The 15517-nt window shown below is 45.0% G+C and overlaps 1 protein-coding gene across 1 annotated transcript in view; it reads left to right on the forward strand.

Annotated features, from left to right (window-relative positions):
* Positions 1 to 4197: 4197 nt before the first annotated feature.
* Positions 4198 to 15517, forward strand: part of LOC142475660 (choline/ethanolamine kinase-like) — a gene marked incomplete at both ends in the record, with an annotated part of 84932 nt that continues 73612 nt past the window's right edge. Inside the window, 3 exons of the mRNA XM_075581432.1 lie at positions 4198 to 4306; positions 4388 to 4501; positions 5872 to 6005. Coding sequence (XP_075437547.1) covers positions 4198 to 4306; positions 4388 to 4501; positions 5872 to 6005 — 357 coding nt within the window. The remainder of the gene's footprint in view (positions 4307 to 4387; positions 4502 to 5871; positions 6006 to 15517) is intronic.

The following is a 15517-nucleotide window of genomic DNA, read 5'->3' on the forward strand; positions in this document are numbered from 1 at the left end:
TAAGTGCAGTCCCTCTGTGTAATGACACTCTCTCACGGTCTCAGTAATCTCCTGTACAAGTGCAGTCCCTCTGTGTAATGACGCTCTCTCTCACGGTCTCAGTAATCTCCTGTATAAGTGCAGTCCCTCTGTGTAATGACGCTCTCTCTCACGGTCTCAGTAATCTCCTGTATAAGTGCAGTCTCTCTGTGTAATGACGCTCTCTCTCACGGGTCTCAGTAATCTCCTGTATAAGTGCAGTCCCTCTGTGTAATGACGCTCTCTCTCACGGTCTCAGTAATCTCCTGTATAAGTGCAGTCCCTCTGTGTAATGACGCTCTCTCACGGTCTCAGGTAATCTCCTGTATAAGTGCAGTCCCTCTGTGTAATGACGGCTCTCTCACGGTCTCAGTAATCTCCTGTATAAGTGCAGTCTCTCTGTGTAATGACGCTCTCTCTCACGGTCTCAGTAATCTCCTTTATAAGTGCAGTCCCTCTGTGTAATGACACTCTCTCTCACGGTCTCAGTAATCTCCTGTATAAGTGCAGTCTCTCTGTAATGACGCGCTCTCTCACGGTCTCAGTAATCTCCTGTATAAGTGCAGTCTCTCTTTGTGTAATGACGCTCTCTCTCACGGTCTCAGTAATCTCCTGTATAAGTGCTGTCCCTCTGTGTAATGACGCTCTCTCACGGTCTCAGTAATCTCCTTTATAAGTGCAGTCTCTCTGTGTATGACCGCTCTCTCACGGTCTCAGTAATCTCCTGTATAAGTGCAGTCTCTCTGTGTAATGACGCTCTCTCTCACGGTCTCAGTAATCTCCTGTATAAGTGCAGTCCCTCTGTGTAATGACGCTCTCTCTCACGGTCTCAGTAATCTCCTGTATAAGTGCAGTCCCTCTGTGTAATGACGCTCTCTCACGGTCTCAGTAATCTCCTGTATAAGTGCAGTCTCTCTGTGTAATGACGCGCTCTCTCACGGTCTCAGTAATCTCCTGTATAAGTGCTGTCCCTCTGTGTAATGACGCTCTCTCTCACGGTCTCAGTAATCTCCTGTATAAGTGCAGTCCCTCTGTGTAATGACGCTCTCTCTCACGGTCTCAGTAATCTCCTGTATAAGTGCAGTCCCTCTGTGTAATGACGCTCTCTCTCACGGTCTCAGTAATCTCCTGTATAAGTGCAGTCCCTCTGTGTAATGACCGCTCTCTCTCACGGTCTCAGTAATCTCCTGTATAAGTGCAGTCCCTCTGTGTAATGACGCTCTCTCTCACGGTCTCAGTAATCTCCTGTATAAGTGCAGTCTCTCTTTGTGTAATGACGCTCTCTCTCAGTGGCGGTCTCAGTAATCTCCTGTATAAGTGCAGTCCCTCTGTGTAATGACGCGCGCGCTCTCTCTCTCGCTCTCTCTCTCAGTGGCGGTCTCAGTAATCTCCTGTAAAAATGCAGTCCCTCTGTGTAATGACGCGCGCTCTCTCTCTCTCTCTCCTCTCTCTCTCTCTCTCTCTCTCTCTCGCTCTCTCTCTCTCTCAGTGGCGGTCTCAGTAATCTCCTGTATAAATGCAGTCCCTCTGTGTAATGACGCGCACGCTCTCTCTCTCTCTCTCTCTCTCTCTCAGTGGCGGTCTCAGTAATCTCCTGTATAAATGCAGTCCCTCTGTGTAATGACGCGCAGCGCTCTCTCTCTCTCTCTCTCTCTCTCTCTCTCAGTGGCGGTCTCAGTAATCTCCTGTATAAGTGCTGTCCCTCTGTGTAATGACGCTCTCTCACGGTCTCAGTAATCTCCTGTATAAGTGCTGTCCCTCTGTGTAATGACACTCTCTCTCACGGTCTCAGTAATCTCCTGTATAAGTGCTGTCCCTCTGTGTAATGACGCTCTCTCTCACGGTCTCAGTAATCTCCTGTATAAGTGCAGTCCCTCTGTGTAATGACGCGCTCTCTCACGGTCTCAGTAATCTCCTGTATAAGTGCAGTCTCTCTGTGTAATGACGCTCTCTCTCACGGTCTCAGTAATCTCCTGTATAAGTGCTGTCCCTCTGTGTAATGACGCGCTCTCTCACGGTCTCAGTAATCTCCTGTATAAGTGCAGTCCCTCTGTGTAATGACGCTCTCTCTCACGGTCTCAGTAATCTCCTGTATAAGTGCAATCTCTCTGTGTAATGACGCTCTCTCTCACGGTCTCAGTAATCTCCTGTATAAGTGCAGTCCCTCTGTGTAATGACACTCTCTCTCACGGTCTCAGTAATCTCCTTTATAAGTGCTGTCCCTCTGTGTAATGACACTCTCTCTCACGGTCTCAGTAATCTCCTGTATAAGTGCTGTCCCTCTGTGTAATGACGCTCTCTCTCACGGTCTCAGTAATCTCCTGTATAAGTGCAGTCTCTTTGTGTAATGACGCTCTCTCTCACGTCTCAGTAATCTCCTGTATAAGTGCAGTCTCTCTGTGTAATGACGCTCTCTCTCACGGTCTCAGTAATCTCCTGTATAAGTGCAGTCTCTCTGTGTAATGACACTCTCTCACGGTCTCAGTAATCTCCTGTATAAGTGCAGTCTCTCTTTGTGTAATGACGCTCTCTCTCAGTGGCGGTCTCAGTAATCTCCTGTATAAGTGCAGTCCCTCTGTGTAATGACGAGCGCGCTCTCTCTCTCGCTCTCTCTCTCTCTCAGTGGCGGTCTCAGTAATCTCCTGTAAAAATGCAGTCCCTCTGTGTAATGACGCGCGCTCTCTCTCTCTCTCTCTCTCTCTCTCTCTCTCGCTCTCTCTCTCTCTCAGTGGCGGTCTCAGTAATCTCCTGTATAAATGCAGTCCCTCTGTGTAATGACGCGCACGCTCTCTCTCTCTCTCTCTCTCTCAGTGGCGGTCTCAGTAATCTCCTGTATAAATGCAGTCCCTCTGTGTAATGACGCGCGCGCTCTCTCTCTCTCTCTCTCTCTCTCTCTCTCTCTCTCTCTCTCTCTCTCTCTCTCTCTGTGGCGGTCTCAGTAATCTCCTGTATAAATGCAGTCCCTCTGTGTAATGACGCGCACGCTCTCTCTCTCTCTCTCTCTCTCAGTGGCGGTCTCAGTAATCTCCTGTATAAATGCAGTCCCTCTGTGTAATGACGCGCGCGCTCTCTCTCTCTCTCTCTCTCTCTCTCTCTCTCTCTCTCTCTCTCTCTCTCTCTCTCTCTCTCAGTGGCGGTCTCAGTAATCTCCTGTATAAGTGCAGTCCCTCTGTGTAATGACGCGCACGCTCTCTCTCTCAGTGGCGGTCTCAGTAATCTCCTGTATAAATGCAGTCCCTCTGTGTAATGACGCGCGCGCTCTCTCTCTCTCTCTCTCTCTCTCTCTCTCTCTCTCTCTCTCTCTCTCTCTCTCTCTCTCTCTCTCTCTCTCTCTCTCTCTCTCTCTCTCTCTCTGTGGCGGTCTCAGTAATCTCCTGTATAAATGCAGTCCTCTGTGTAATGACGCGCTCTCTCTCTCTCTCTCTCAGTGGCGGTCTCAGTAATCTCCTGTATAAATGCAGTCCCTCTGTGTAATGACGCGCGCGCTCTCTCTCTCTCTCAGTGGCGGTCTCAGTAATCTCCTGTATAAGTGCAGTCCCTGTGTAATGACGCGCGCGCTCTCTCTCTCTCTCTCTCTCTCTCTCAGTGGCGGTCTCAGTAATCTCCTGTATAAATGCAGTCCCTCTGTGTAATGACGCGCGCTCTCTCTCTCTCTCTCTCTCTCAGTGGCGGTCTCAGTAATCTCCTGTATAAATGCAGTCCCTCTGTGTAATGACGCGCGCGCTCTCTCTCTCTCTCTCTCTCTCTCTCTCTCTCTCTCAGTGGCGGTCTCAGTAATCTCCTGTATAAGTGCAGTCTCTCTGTGTAATGACGCGCTCTCTCTCTCTCTCTCTCTCTCTCTCTCTCTCTCAGTGGCGGTCTCAGTAATCTCCTGTATAAGTGCAGTCCCTCTGTGTAATGACGCTCTCTCTCTCTCTCTCTCTCTCCTCTCTCTCTCTCTCTCTCTCAGTGGCGGTCTCAGTAATCTCCTGTATAAGTGCAGTCCCTCTGTGTAATGATGCGCTCTCTCTCTCTCTCTCAGTGGCGGTCTCAGTAATCTCCTGTATAAGTGCAGTCCCTCTGTGTAATGACGCTCTCTCTCTCTCTCTCTCTCTCTCTCTCTCTCAGTGGCGGTCTCAGTAATCTCCTGTATAAGTGCAGTACCTCTGTGTAATGATGCGCTCTCTCTCTCTCTCTCAGTGGCGGTCTCAGTAATCTCCTGTATAAGTGCAGTCTCTCGCCCGCGGTGCGCTCGTTGGGTTCGGAGCCGCGGCAGGTGTTACTACGCGTGTATGGAGCCATTCTGCAGGTAATGTGTTGTTGTGTGGTTTAGCTGTGGCTTGCGTGTGTGTGCTGTTGTTTTGTGTATTAGTTGTGTTGTGTCTCACAGGATGTGGACTCGCTGGTCCAGGAGAGTGTGATGTTTGCCATCCTCGCTGAGCGCTCCCTCGGCCCACATCTGTATGGCGTGTTTCCACAGGGTCGCCTGGAGGAGTATATACCGGTGAGAGGAGACGGATAAGTATAATGGGGAAGAGATTGGGGTGCTTGGGTGTAGCGGTTGAGATACTGTGGTTGGTGTAGCGGGGAAGAGATTGGTGTGATTGGGTATAGTGGTTGAGATAATGAAGGTGGTATAGCGGGGAAGAGATTGGTGTGATTGGGTATAGCAGTTGAGATAATGAAGGTGGTATAGCGGGGAAGAGATTGTAGTGGTTGGTATAGCGGTTGAGATAATGTGGTTGGTATAGCGGGGAAGAGATTGGTGTGATTGGATATAGCAGTTGAGATAATGAAGGTGGTATAGCGGGGAAGAGATTGGTGTGATTGGGTATAGTGGTTGAGATAATGAAGGTGGTATAGCGGGGAAGAGATTGGTGTGATTGGGTATAGCAGTTGAGATAATGAAGGTGGTATAGTGGGGAAGAGATTGGTGTGGTTTGGTATAGCGGGGAAGAGATTGGTGTGGTTTGGTATAGTGGTTGAGATAATGAGGGTGGTATAGTGGGGAAGAGATTGGTGTGGTTGGGTATAGTGGTTGAGATAATGAGGGTGGTACAGTGGGGAAGAGATTGGTGTGGTTGGGTATAGTGGGGAAGAGATTGGTGTGGTTGGGTATAGCGGGGAAGAGATCGGTGTGGTTGGGTATAGTGGTTGAGATAATGAAGGTAGTATAGCGGGGAAGAGATTGGTGTGGTTTGGTATAGCGGGGAAGAGATTGGTGTGGTTTGGTATAGCGGTTGATATAATGAGGGTGGTATAGCGGGGAAGAGATTGGTGTGGTTTGGTATAGCGGGGAAGAGATTGGTGTGGTTTGGTATAGCGGGGAAGAGATTGGTGTGGTTTGGTATAGTGGTTGAGATAATGAGGGTGGTATAGTGGGGCAGAGATTGGTGTGGTTTGGTATAGCGGTTGAGATAATGAGGGTGGTATAGTGGGGAAGAGATTGGTTGGATATACATTAGTGGGGGAAGTAATACAGGTGGTGTAGTGGGTGAGGATATGAGTGATGTGGGGGGTTAGGCAGGGTAGTGGGGACAATGAAGGGTTGTGTTGTGGGGTGGGGTAACGTGGATATTGATACTTGTGACGCAGTGAAGTTTACGTTCTTTAGTTGGAGGAAGGAGAGGGATAATATCAGAAGGATCTGTGACCTCTGCCCCACCTGTGACCTCTGCCCCACCTGTGACCTCTGCCCAACCTGTGACCTCTGCCCCACCTGTGACCTCTGCCCCACCTGTGACCTCTGCCCCACCTGCCATACCATCGAACCCTTTTATACGATTTTGCCTATTCCCTCTGACTCTCTGGCCTCTGCCCCCCTGGCCTCTGCCCCCCTGACCTCTTACTCCCTAACCTCTGCCCTTTCCCCAGAGCCGACGGCTGGTGACCTCTGAGCTTAGTGACCCTGATATCTCCAGGGAGATCGCGGTGAAGTTGGCCAGATTCCACGGGATGGAGATGCCGTTCAACAAGGAGCCGGCATGGCTTTTCAGGACCATGGAAAGGTGAGGGGGGGGGGAAGGAGGGTGTGGGCGAGCTCACATACAAATGTCATTGCGACGGTAGGGGGAGCTGGCATCACAAAACTGGGGTGCAGCCCAGCTAGCTGCCCCTAAATCTGTGTAACTTGGCCATCTATGTAAGGCTTATTTCAGCCAAATGTATTTAATATCTGGGGAGGAACAGAGAATGTATAATACACCATGTATGTGAGAATGTGTAATGCACCATGTATGTGAGAATGTGTAATGCACCATGTATGTGAGAATGTGTAATGCACATGTATGTGAGAATGTGTAATGCACATGTATGTGAGAATGTGTAATGCACCATGTATGTGAGAATGTGTAATGCACCATGTATGTGAGAATGTGTAATGCACCATGTATGTGAGAATGTGTAATGCACCATGTATGTGAGAATGTATAATGCACCATGTATGTGAGAATGTCTAATGCACCATGTATGTGAGAATGTGTAATGCACCATGTATGTGAGAATGTGTAATGCACATGTATGTGAGAATGTGTAATGCACCATGTATGTGAGAATGTGTAATGCACATGTATGTGAGAATGTGTAATGCACCATGTATGTGAGAATGTGTAATGCACCATGTATGTGAGAATGTGTAATGCAACATGTATGTGAGAATGTATAATGCACCATGTATGTGAGAATGTGTAATGCACCATGTATGTGAGAATGTATAATGCACCATGTATGTGAGAATGTATAATGCACCATGTATGTGAGAATGTGTAATGCACCATGTGTGTGAGAATGTGTAATGCACATGTATGTGAGAATGTGTAATGCACCATGTATGTAAGAAAGTGTAATGCACCATGTATGTGAGAATGTGTAATGCACCATGTATGTGAGAATGTGTAATGCACATGTATGTGAGAATGTGTAATGCACCATGTATGTGAGAATGTGTAATGCAACATGTATGTGAGAATGTGTAATGCACCATGTATGTGAGAATATATAATGCACCATGTATGTGAGAATGTAGAATGCACCATGTATGTGAGAATGTATAATGCACCATGTATGTGAGAATGTGTAATGCACCATGTGTGTGAGAATGTGTAATGCACATGTATGTGAGAATGTGTAATGCACCATGTATGTGAGAATGTGTAATGTACCATGTATGTGAGAATGTGTAATGCACCATGTATGTGAGAATGTGTAATGCACCATGTATGTGAGAATGTGTAATGCACCATGTATGTGAGAATGTATAATGCACCATGTATGTGAGAATGTGTAATGCACCATGTATGTGAGAATGTGTAATGCACATGTATGTGAGAATGTGTAATGCACCATGTATGTGAGAATGTGTAATGCACCATGTATGTGAGAATGTGTAATGCACATGTATGTGAGAATGTATCATGCACCATGTATGTGAGAATGTGTAATGCACCATGTATGTGAGAATGTGTAATGCACATGTATGTGAGAATGTGTAATGCACCATGTATGTGAGAATGTGTAATGCACCATGTATGTGAGAATGTGTAATGCACCATGTATGTGAGAATGTGTAATGCACATGTATGTGAGAATGTGTAATGCACCATGTATGTGAGAATGTGTAATGCACATGTATGTGAGAATGTGTAATGCACCATGTATGTGAGAATGTGTAATGCACATGTATGTGAGAATGTGTAATGCACCATGTATGTGAGAATGTGTAATGCAACATGTATGTGAGAATGTATAATGCACCATGTATGTGAGAATGTGTAATGCACCATGTATGTGAGAATGTGTAATGCACCATGTATGTGAGAATGTATAATGCACCATGTATGTGAGAATGTGTAATGCACCATGTGTGTGAGAATGTGTAATGCACATGTATGTGAGAATGTGTAATGCACCATGTATGTGAGAATGTGTAATGCAACATGTATGTGAGAATGTATAATGCACCATGTATGTGAGAATATATAATGCACCATGTATGTGAGAATGTAGAATGCACCATGTATGTGAGAATGTATAATGCACCATGTATGTGAGAATGTGTAATGCACCATGTGTGTGAGAATGCGTAATGCACATGTATGTGAGAATGTGTAATGCACCATGTATGTGAGAATGTGTAATGTACCATGTATGTGAGAATGTGTAATGCACCATGTATGTGAGAATGTGTAATGCACCATGTATGTGAGAATGTGTAATGCACCATGTATGTGAGAATGTGTAATGCACCATGTATGTGAGAATGTATAATGCACCATGTATGTGAGAATGTGTAATGCACCATGTATGTGAGAATGTGTAATGTACCATGTATGTGAGAATGTGTAATGCACCATGTATGTGAGAATGTATAATGCACATGTATGTGAGAATGTGTAAATGTATCATGTATGTGAGAATGTGTAATGCACCATGTATGTGAGAATGTGTAATGCACCATGTATGTGAGAATGTGTAATGCACCATGTATGTGAGAATATATAATGCACCATGTATGTGAGAATGTATAATGCACCATGTATGTGAGAATATATAATGCACCATGTATGTGAGAATGTATAATGCACCATGTATGTGAGAATGTGTAATGCACCATGTGTGTGAGAATGTATAATGCACCATGTATGTGAGAATGTGTAATGCACCATGTGTGTGAGAATGTGTAATGCACATGTGTGTGAGAATGTGTAATGCACCATGTATGTGAGAATGTGTAATGTACCATGTATGTGAGAATGTGTAATGCACCATGTATGTGAGAATGTGTAATGCACCATGTATGTGAGAATGTGTAATGCACCATGTATGTGAGAATGTGTAATGCACCATGTATGTGAGAATGTATAATGCACCATGTATGTGAGAATGTGTAATGCACCATGTATGTGAGAATGTGTAATGCACCATGTATGTGAGAATGTGTAATGCACCATGTATGTGAGAATGTGTAATGCACCATGTATGTGAGAATGTGTAATGCACATGTATGTGAGAATGTGTAATGCACCATGTATGTGAGAATGTGTAATGCACCATGTATGTGAGAATGTGTAATGCACCATGTATGTGAGAATGTGTAATGCACCATGTATGTGAGAATGTGTAATGCACCATGTATGTGAGAATGTGTAATGCACCATGTATGTGAGAATGTGTAATGCATCATGTATGTGAGAATGTGTAATGCATCATGTATGTGAGAATGTGTAATGCACCATGTATGTGAGAATGTGTAATGCACCATGTATGTGAGAATGTGTAATGCACCATGTATGTGAGAATGTGTAATGCACCATGTATGTGAGAATGTGTAATGCACCATGTATGTGAGAATGTGTATTGCACCATGTATGTGAGAATGTGTAATGCACCATGTATGTGAGAATGTATAATGCACCATGTATGTGAGAATGTGTAATGCACATGTATGTGAGAATGTGTAATGCACCATGAATGTGAGAATGTATAATGCACCATGTATGTGAGAATGTGTAATGCACCATGTATGTGAGAATGTGTAATGCACCATGTATGTGAGAATGTGTAATGCACCATGTATGTGAGAATGTGTAATGCACCATGTATGTGAGAATGTGTATTGCACCATGTATGTGAGAATGTGTAATGCACCATGTATGTGAGAATGTATAATGCACCATGTATGTGAGAATGTGTAATGCACATGTATGTGAGAATGTGTAATGCACCATGAATGTGAGAATGTATAATGCACCATGTATGTGAGAATGTGTAATGCACCATGTATGTGAGAATGTGTAATGCACCATGTATGTGAGAATGTGTAATGCACCATGTATGTGAGAATGTGTAATGCACCATGTATGTGAGAATGTGTAATGCACCATGTATGTGAGAATGTGTAATGCACCATGTATGTGAGAATGTGTAATGCACATGTATGTGAGAATGTGTAATGCACCATGTATGTGAGAATGTGTAATGCACCATGTATGTGAGAATGTAGAATGCACCATGTATGTGAGAATGTATAATGCACCATGTATGTGAGAATGTGTAATGCACCACGTATGTGAGAATGTGTAATGCACCATGTATGTGAGAATGTGTAATGCACCATGTATGTGAGAATGTGTAATGCACCATGTATGTGAGAATGTGTAATGCACATGTATGTGAGAATGTGTAATGCACCATGTATGTGAGAATGTGTAATGCACCATGTATGTGAGAATGTAGAATGCACCATGTATGTGAGAATGTATAATGCACCATGTATGTGAGAATGTGTAATGCACCACGTATGTGAGAATGTGTAATGCACCATGTATGTGAGAATGTGTAATGCACCATGTATGTGAGAATGTGTAATGCACCACGTATGTGAGAATGTGTAATGCACCATGTATGTGAGAATGTGTAATGCACCACGTATGTGAGAATGTGTAATGCACCATGTATGTGAGAATGTGTAATGCACCATGTATGTGAGAATGTGTAATGCACCACGTATGTGAGAATGTATAATGCACCATGTATGTGAGAATGTGTAATGCACCATGTATGTGAGAATGTGTAATGCACCATGTATGTGAGAATGTGTAATGCACCATGTATGTGAGAATGTGTAATGCACCATGTATGTGAGAATGTGTAATGCACCATGTATGTGAGAATGTGTAATGCACCATGTATGTGAGAATGTGTAATGCACCATGTATGTGAGAATGTGTAATGCACATGTATGTGAGAATGTATAATGCACCATGTATGTGAGAATGTGTAATGCACCATGTATGTGAGAATGTGTAATGCACATGTATGTGAGAATGTATAATGCACCATGTATGTGAGAATGGGTAATGCACCATGTATGTGAGAATATATAATGCACCATGTATGTGAGAATGTGTAATGCACCATGTATGTGAGAATATATAATGCACCATGTATGTGAGAATGTGTAATGCACCATGTATGTGAGAATGTGTAATGCACATGTATGTGAGAATGTGTAATGCACCATGTATGTGAGAATGTGTAATGCACCATGTATGTGAGAATGTGTAATGCACCATGTATGTGAGAATGTGTAATGCACCATGTATGTGAGAATGTGTAATGCACATGAATGTGAGAATGTGTAATGCACCATGTATGTGAGAATGTGTAATGCACATGTATGTGAGAATGTGTAATGCACCATGTATGTGAGAATGTGTAATGCACCATGTATGTGAGAATGTGTAATGCACCATGTATGTGAGAATGTGTAATGCACATGTATGTGAGAATGTGTAATGCACATGTATGTGAGAATGTGTAATGCACATGTATGTGAGAATGTGTAATGCACCATGTATGTGAGAATGTGTAATGCACCATGTATGTGAGAATGTGTAATGCACCATGTATGTGAGAATGTGTAATGCACCATGTATGTGAGAATGTGTAATGCACATGTATGTGAGAATGTGTAATGCACCATGTATGTGAGAATGTGTAATGCATCATGTATGTGAGAATGTGTAATGCACCATGTATGTGAGAATGTGTAATGCACCATGTATGTGAGAATGTGTAATGCACCATGTATGTGAGAATGTGTAATGCATCATGTATGTGAGAATGTGTAATGCACCATGTATGTGAGAATGTGTAATGCACCATGTATGTGAGAATGTGTAATGCACCATGTATGTGAGAATGTGTAATGCACCATGTATGTGAGAATGTGTAATGCACCATGTATGTGAGAATGTGTAATGCACCATGTATGTGAGAATGTGTAATGCACCATGTATGTGAGAATGTGTATTGCACCATGTATGTGAGAATGTGTAATGCACCATGTATGTGAGAATGTATAATGCACCATGTATGTGAGAATGTGTAATGCACATGAATGTGAGAATGTGTAATGCACCATGAATGTGAGAATGTATAATGCACCATGTATGTGAGAATGTGTAATGCACCATGTATGTGAGAATGTGTAATGCACCATGTATGTGAGAATGTGTAATGCACCATGTATGTGAGAATGTGTAATGCACCATGTATGTGAGAATGTGTATTGCACCATGTATGTGAGAATGTGTAATGCACCATGTATGTGAGAATGTATAATGCACCATGTATGTGAGAATGTGTAATGCACATGTATGTGAGAATGTGTAATGCACCATGAATGTGAGAATGTATAATGCACCATGTATGTGAGAATGTGTAATGCACCATGTATGTGAGAATGTGTAATGCACCATGTATGTGAGAATGTGTAATGCACCATGTATGTGAGAATGTGTAATGCACCATGTATGTGAGAATGTGTAATGCACCATGTATGTGAGAATGTGTATTGCACCATGTATGTGAGAATGTGTAATGCACCATGTATGTGAGAATGTATAATGCACCATGTATGTGAGAATGTGTAATGCACATGTATGTGAGAATGTGTAATGCACCATGAATGTGAGAATGTATAATGCACCATGTATGTGAGAATGTGTAATGCACCATGTATGTGAGAATGTGTAATGCACCATGTATGTGAGAATGTGTAATGCACCATGTATGTGAGAATGTGTAATGCACCATGTATGTGAGAATGTGTAATGCACCATGTATGTGAGAATGTGTAATGCACCATGTATGTGAGAATGTGTAATGCACCATGTATGTGAGAATGTGTAATGCACATGTATGTGAGAATGTGTAATGCACCATGTATGTGAGAATGTGTAATGCACCATGTATGTGAGAATGTAGAATGCACCATGTATGTGAGAATGTATAATGCACCATGTATGTGAGAATGTGTAATGCACCACGTATGTGAGAATGTGTAATGCACCATGTATGTGAGAATGTGTAATGCACCATGTATGTGAGAATGTGTAATGCACCATGTATGTGAGAATGTGTAATGCACATGTATGTGAGAATGTGTAATGCACCATGTATGTGAGAATGTGTAATGCACCATGTATGTGAGAATGTAGAATGCACCATGTATGTGAGAATGTATAATGCACCACGTATGTGAGAATGTGTAATGCACCACGTATGTGAGAATGTGTAATGCACCATGTATGTGAGAATGTGTAATGCACCACGTATGTGAGAATGTGCAATGCACCATGTATGTGAGAATGTGTAATGCACCACGTATGTGAGAATGTGTAATGCACCACGTATGTGAGAATGTGTAATGCACCACGTATGTGAGAATGTGTAATGCACCATGTATGTGAGAATGTATAATGCACCATGTATGTGAGAATGTGTAATGCACCATGTATGTGAGAATGTGTAATGCACCATGTATGTGAGAATGTGTAATGCACCATGTATGTGAGAATGTATAATGCACCATGTATGTGAGAATGTGTAATGCACCATGTATGTGAGAATGTGTAATGCACCATGTATGTGAGAATGTGTAATGCACCATGTATGTGAGAATGTGTAATGCACCATGTATGTGAGAATGTGTAATGCACCATGTATGTGAGAATGTGTAATGCACCATGTATGTGAGAATGTGTAATGCACCATGTATGTGAGAATGTGTAATGCACCATGTATGTGAGAATGTGTAATGCACCATGTATGTGAGAATGTATAATGCATCATGTATGTGAGAATGTATTTCAGAGCCTGTATTCGTTATTCCCTGTAAATGCAATCCCAGTGTTTAGTGAATCAACATTGTTCTGTAATGTGCTTTGGGTGTCAGTCCTGCAAGAAAGTAAATGAGATATTCCATTGTTACGGTCATTTCTATGGAGAAAGACTCAGCAATCCACTTAGATGAAGCTTTCTATAGAAATGATAGGATTAAGAACAGCTAGGGGGGAGCTGAAAGACTGCTGATCAGATATGGAAGTAAGAGCATTGTAAGCTCTTCGGGGCAGGGATTTCCTTTCCTATTGTCTGATTTTGCTGCACTTATTGTATAATTATAATTCCCCGTACTGTGTTCTTTGTGATGCGCTGAGTACACTTTTGGCGCTATATAAATAAAGACAATACAATACTGCCCAGACTCTAAGGCTCCAATCCAGTGGGAGGTCTTGAGTGCCTTAGCGAGCCCCTGCTCTGGCTTTTGTGGCACTAACTTAATCTGTGCTCTGATTGGCCTGAAGACCCTACCCCCTGTAAAGGATAGCAACAGAGGGCTATATAAGGGGTGCTGCTGATCAGAGAATCAGATCTACCTTCAGAGAGCATCTGAGAGCAAGAGAGGCTAACCGAGACTGAGAGACTCTCTGGGAAGGAGTGTGGAGATTCCCTCCGAGGACCATCTGAGAGACATTCTGGAAAGGAGTTTGGATCTTGACAGTGACCAGCTGGAGATCCATGTGAGTGGCTGCTGTGTGATCAGCCCTCTGATATCCTGGACGAGAAGCGGACAGGACAAGCCTTCTTGAAGCAGGCCCCAGCACCCAGCGAGGCTAGAGTCTCCTCCCCAGGCCCCTGCACCCAGCGAGGCTAGAGTCTCCTCCCCAGGCCCCTGCACCTAGCGAGGCTAGAGTCTCCTCCCCAGGCCCCTGCACCTAGCGAGGCTAGAGTCTCCTCCCCAGGCCCCTGCACCTAGCGAGGCTAGAGTCTCCTCCCCAGGCCCCTGCACCTAGCGAGGCTAGAGTCTACTCCCCAGGCCCCAGCACCCAGCGAGGCTAGAGTCTCCTCCCCAGGCCCCTGCACCCAGCGAGGCTAGAGTCTCCTTCCCAGGCCCCTGCACCTAGCGAGGCTAGAGTCTCCTCCCCAGGCCCCTGCACCTAGCGAGGCTAGAGTCTCCTCCCCAGGCCCCTGCACCTAGCGAGGCTAGAGTCTCCTCCCCAGGCCCCTGCACCTAGCGAGGCTAGAGTCTCCTCCCCAGGCCCCTGCACCTAGCGAGGCTAGAGTCTCCTCCCCAGGGCCCTGCACCCAGCGAGGCTAGAGACTACTCCCCAGGCCCCTGCACCTAGCGAGGCTAGAGTCTCCTCCCCAGGCCCCTGCACCTAGCGAGGCTAGAGTCTCCTCCCCAGGCCCCTGCACCTAGCGAGGCTAGAGTCTCCTCCCCAGGCCCCTGCACCCAGCGAGGCTAGAGACTCCTCCCCAGGCCCCTGCACCTAGAGAGGCTAGAGACTGCTCCCCAGGCCCCTGCACCTAGCGAGGCTAGAGACTGCTCCCCAGGCCCCTGCACCCAGCGAGGCTAGAGACTGCTCCCCAGGCCCCTGCACCCAGCGAGGCTAGAGACTGCTCCCCAGGCCCCTGCACCTAGCGAGGCTAGAGTCTCCTCCCCAGGCCCTGCACCTAGAGAGGCTAGAGACTGCTCCCCAGGCCCCTGCACCTAGCGAGGCTAGAGTCTCCTCCCCAGGCCCCTGCACCTAGCGAGGCTAGAGAATACTCCCCAGGCCCCTGCACCTAGCGAGGCTAGAGTCTGCTCCCCAGGCCCCTGCACCCAGCGAGGCTAGAGTCTCCTCCCCAGGCCCCTGCACCTAGCGAGGCTAGAGACTGCTCCCCAGGCCCCTGCACC

Source organism: Ascaphus truei, unplaced genomic scaffold (genome assembly GCF_040206685.1).
Source record: "Ascaphus truei isolate aAscTru1 unplaced genomic scaffold, aAscTru1.hap1 HAP1_SCAFFOLD_1311, whole genome shotgun sequence".
NCBI classification, from domain to species: Eukaryota; Metazoa; Chordata; class Amphibia; order Anura; family Ascaphidae; genus Ascaphus; species Ascaphus truei.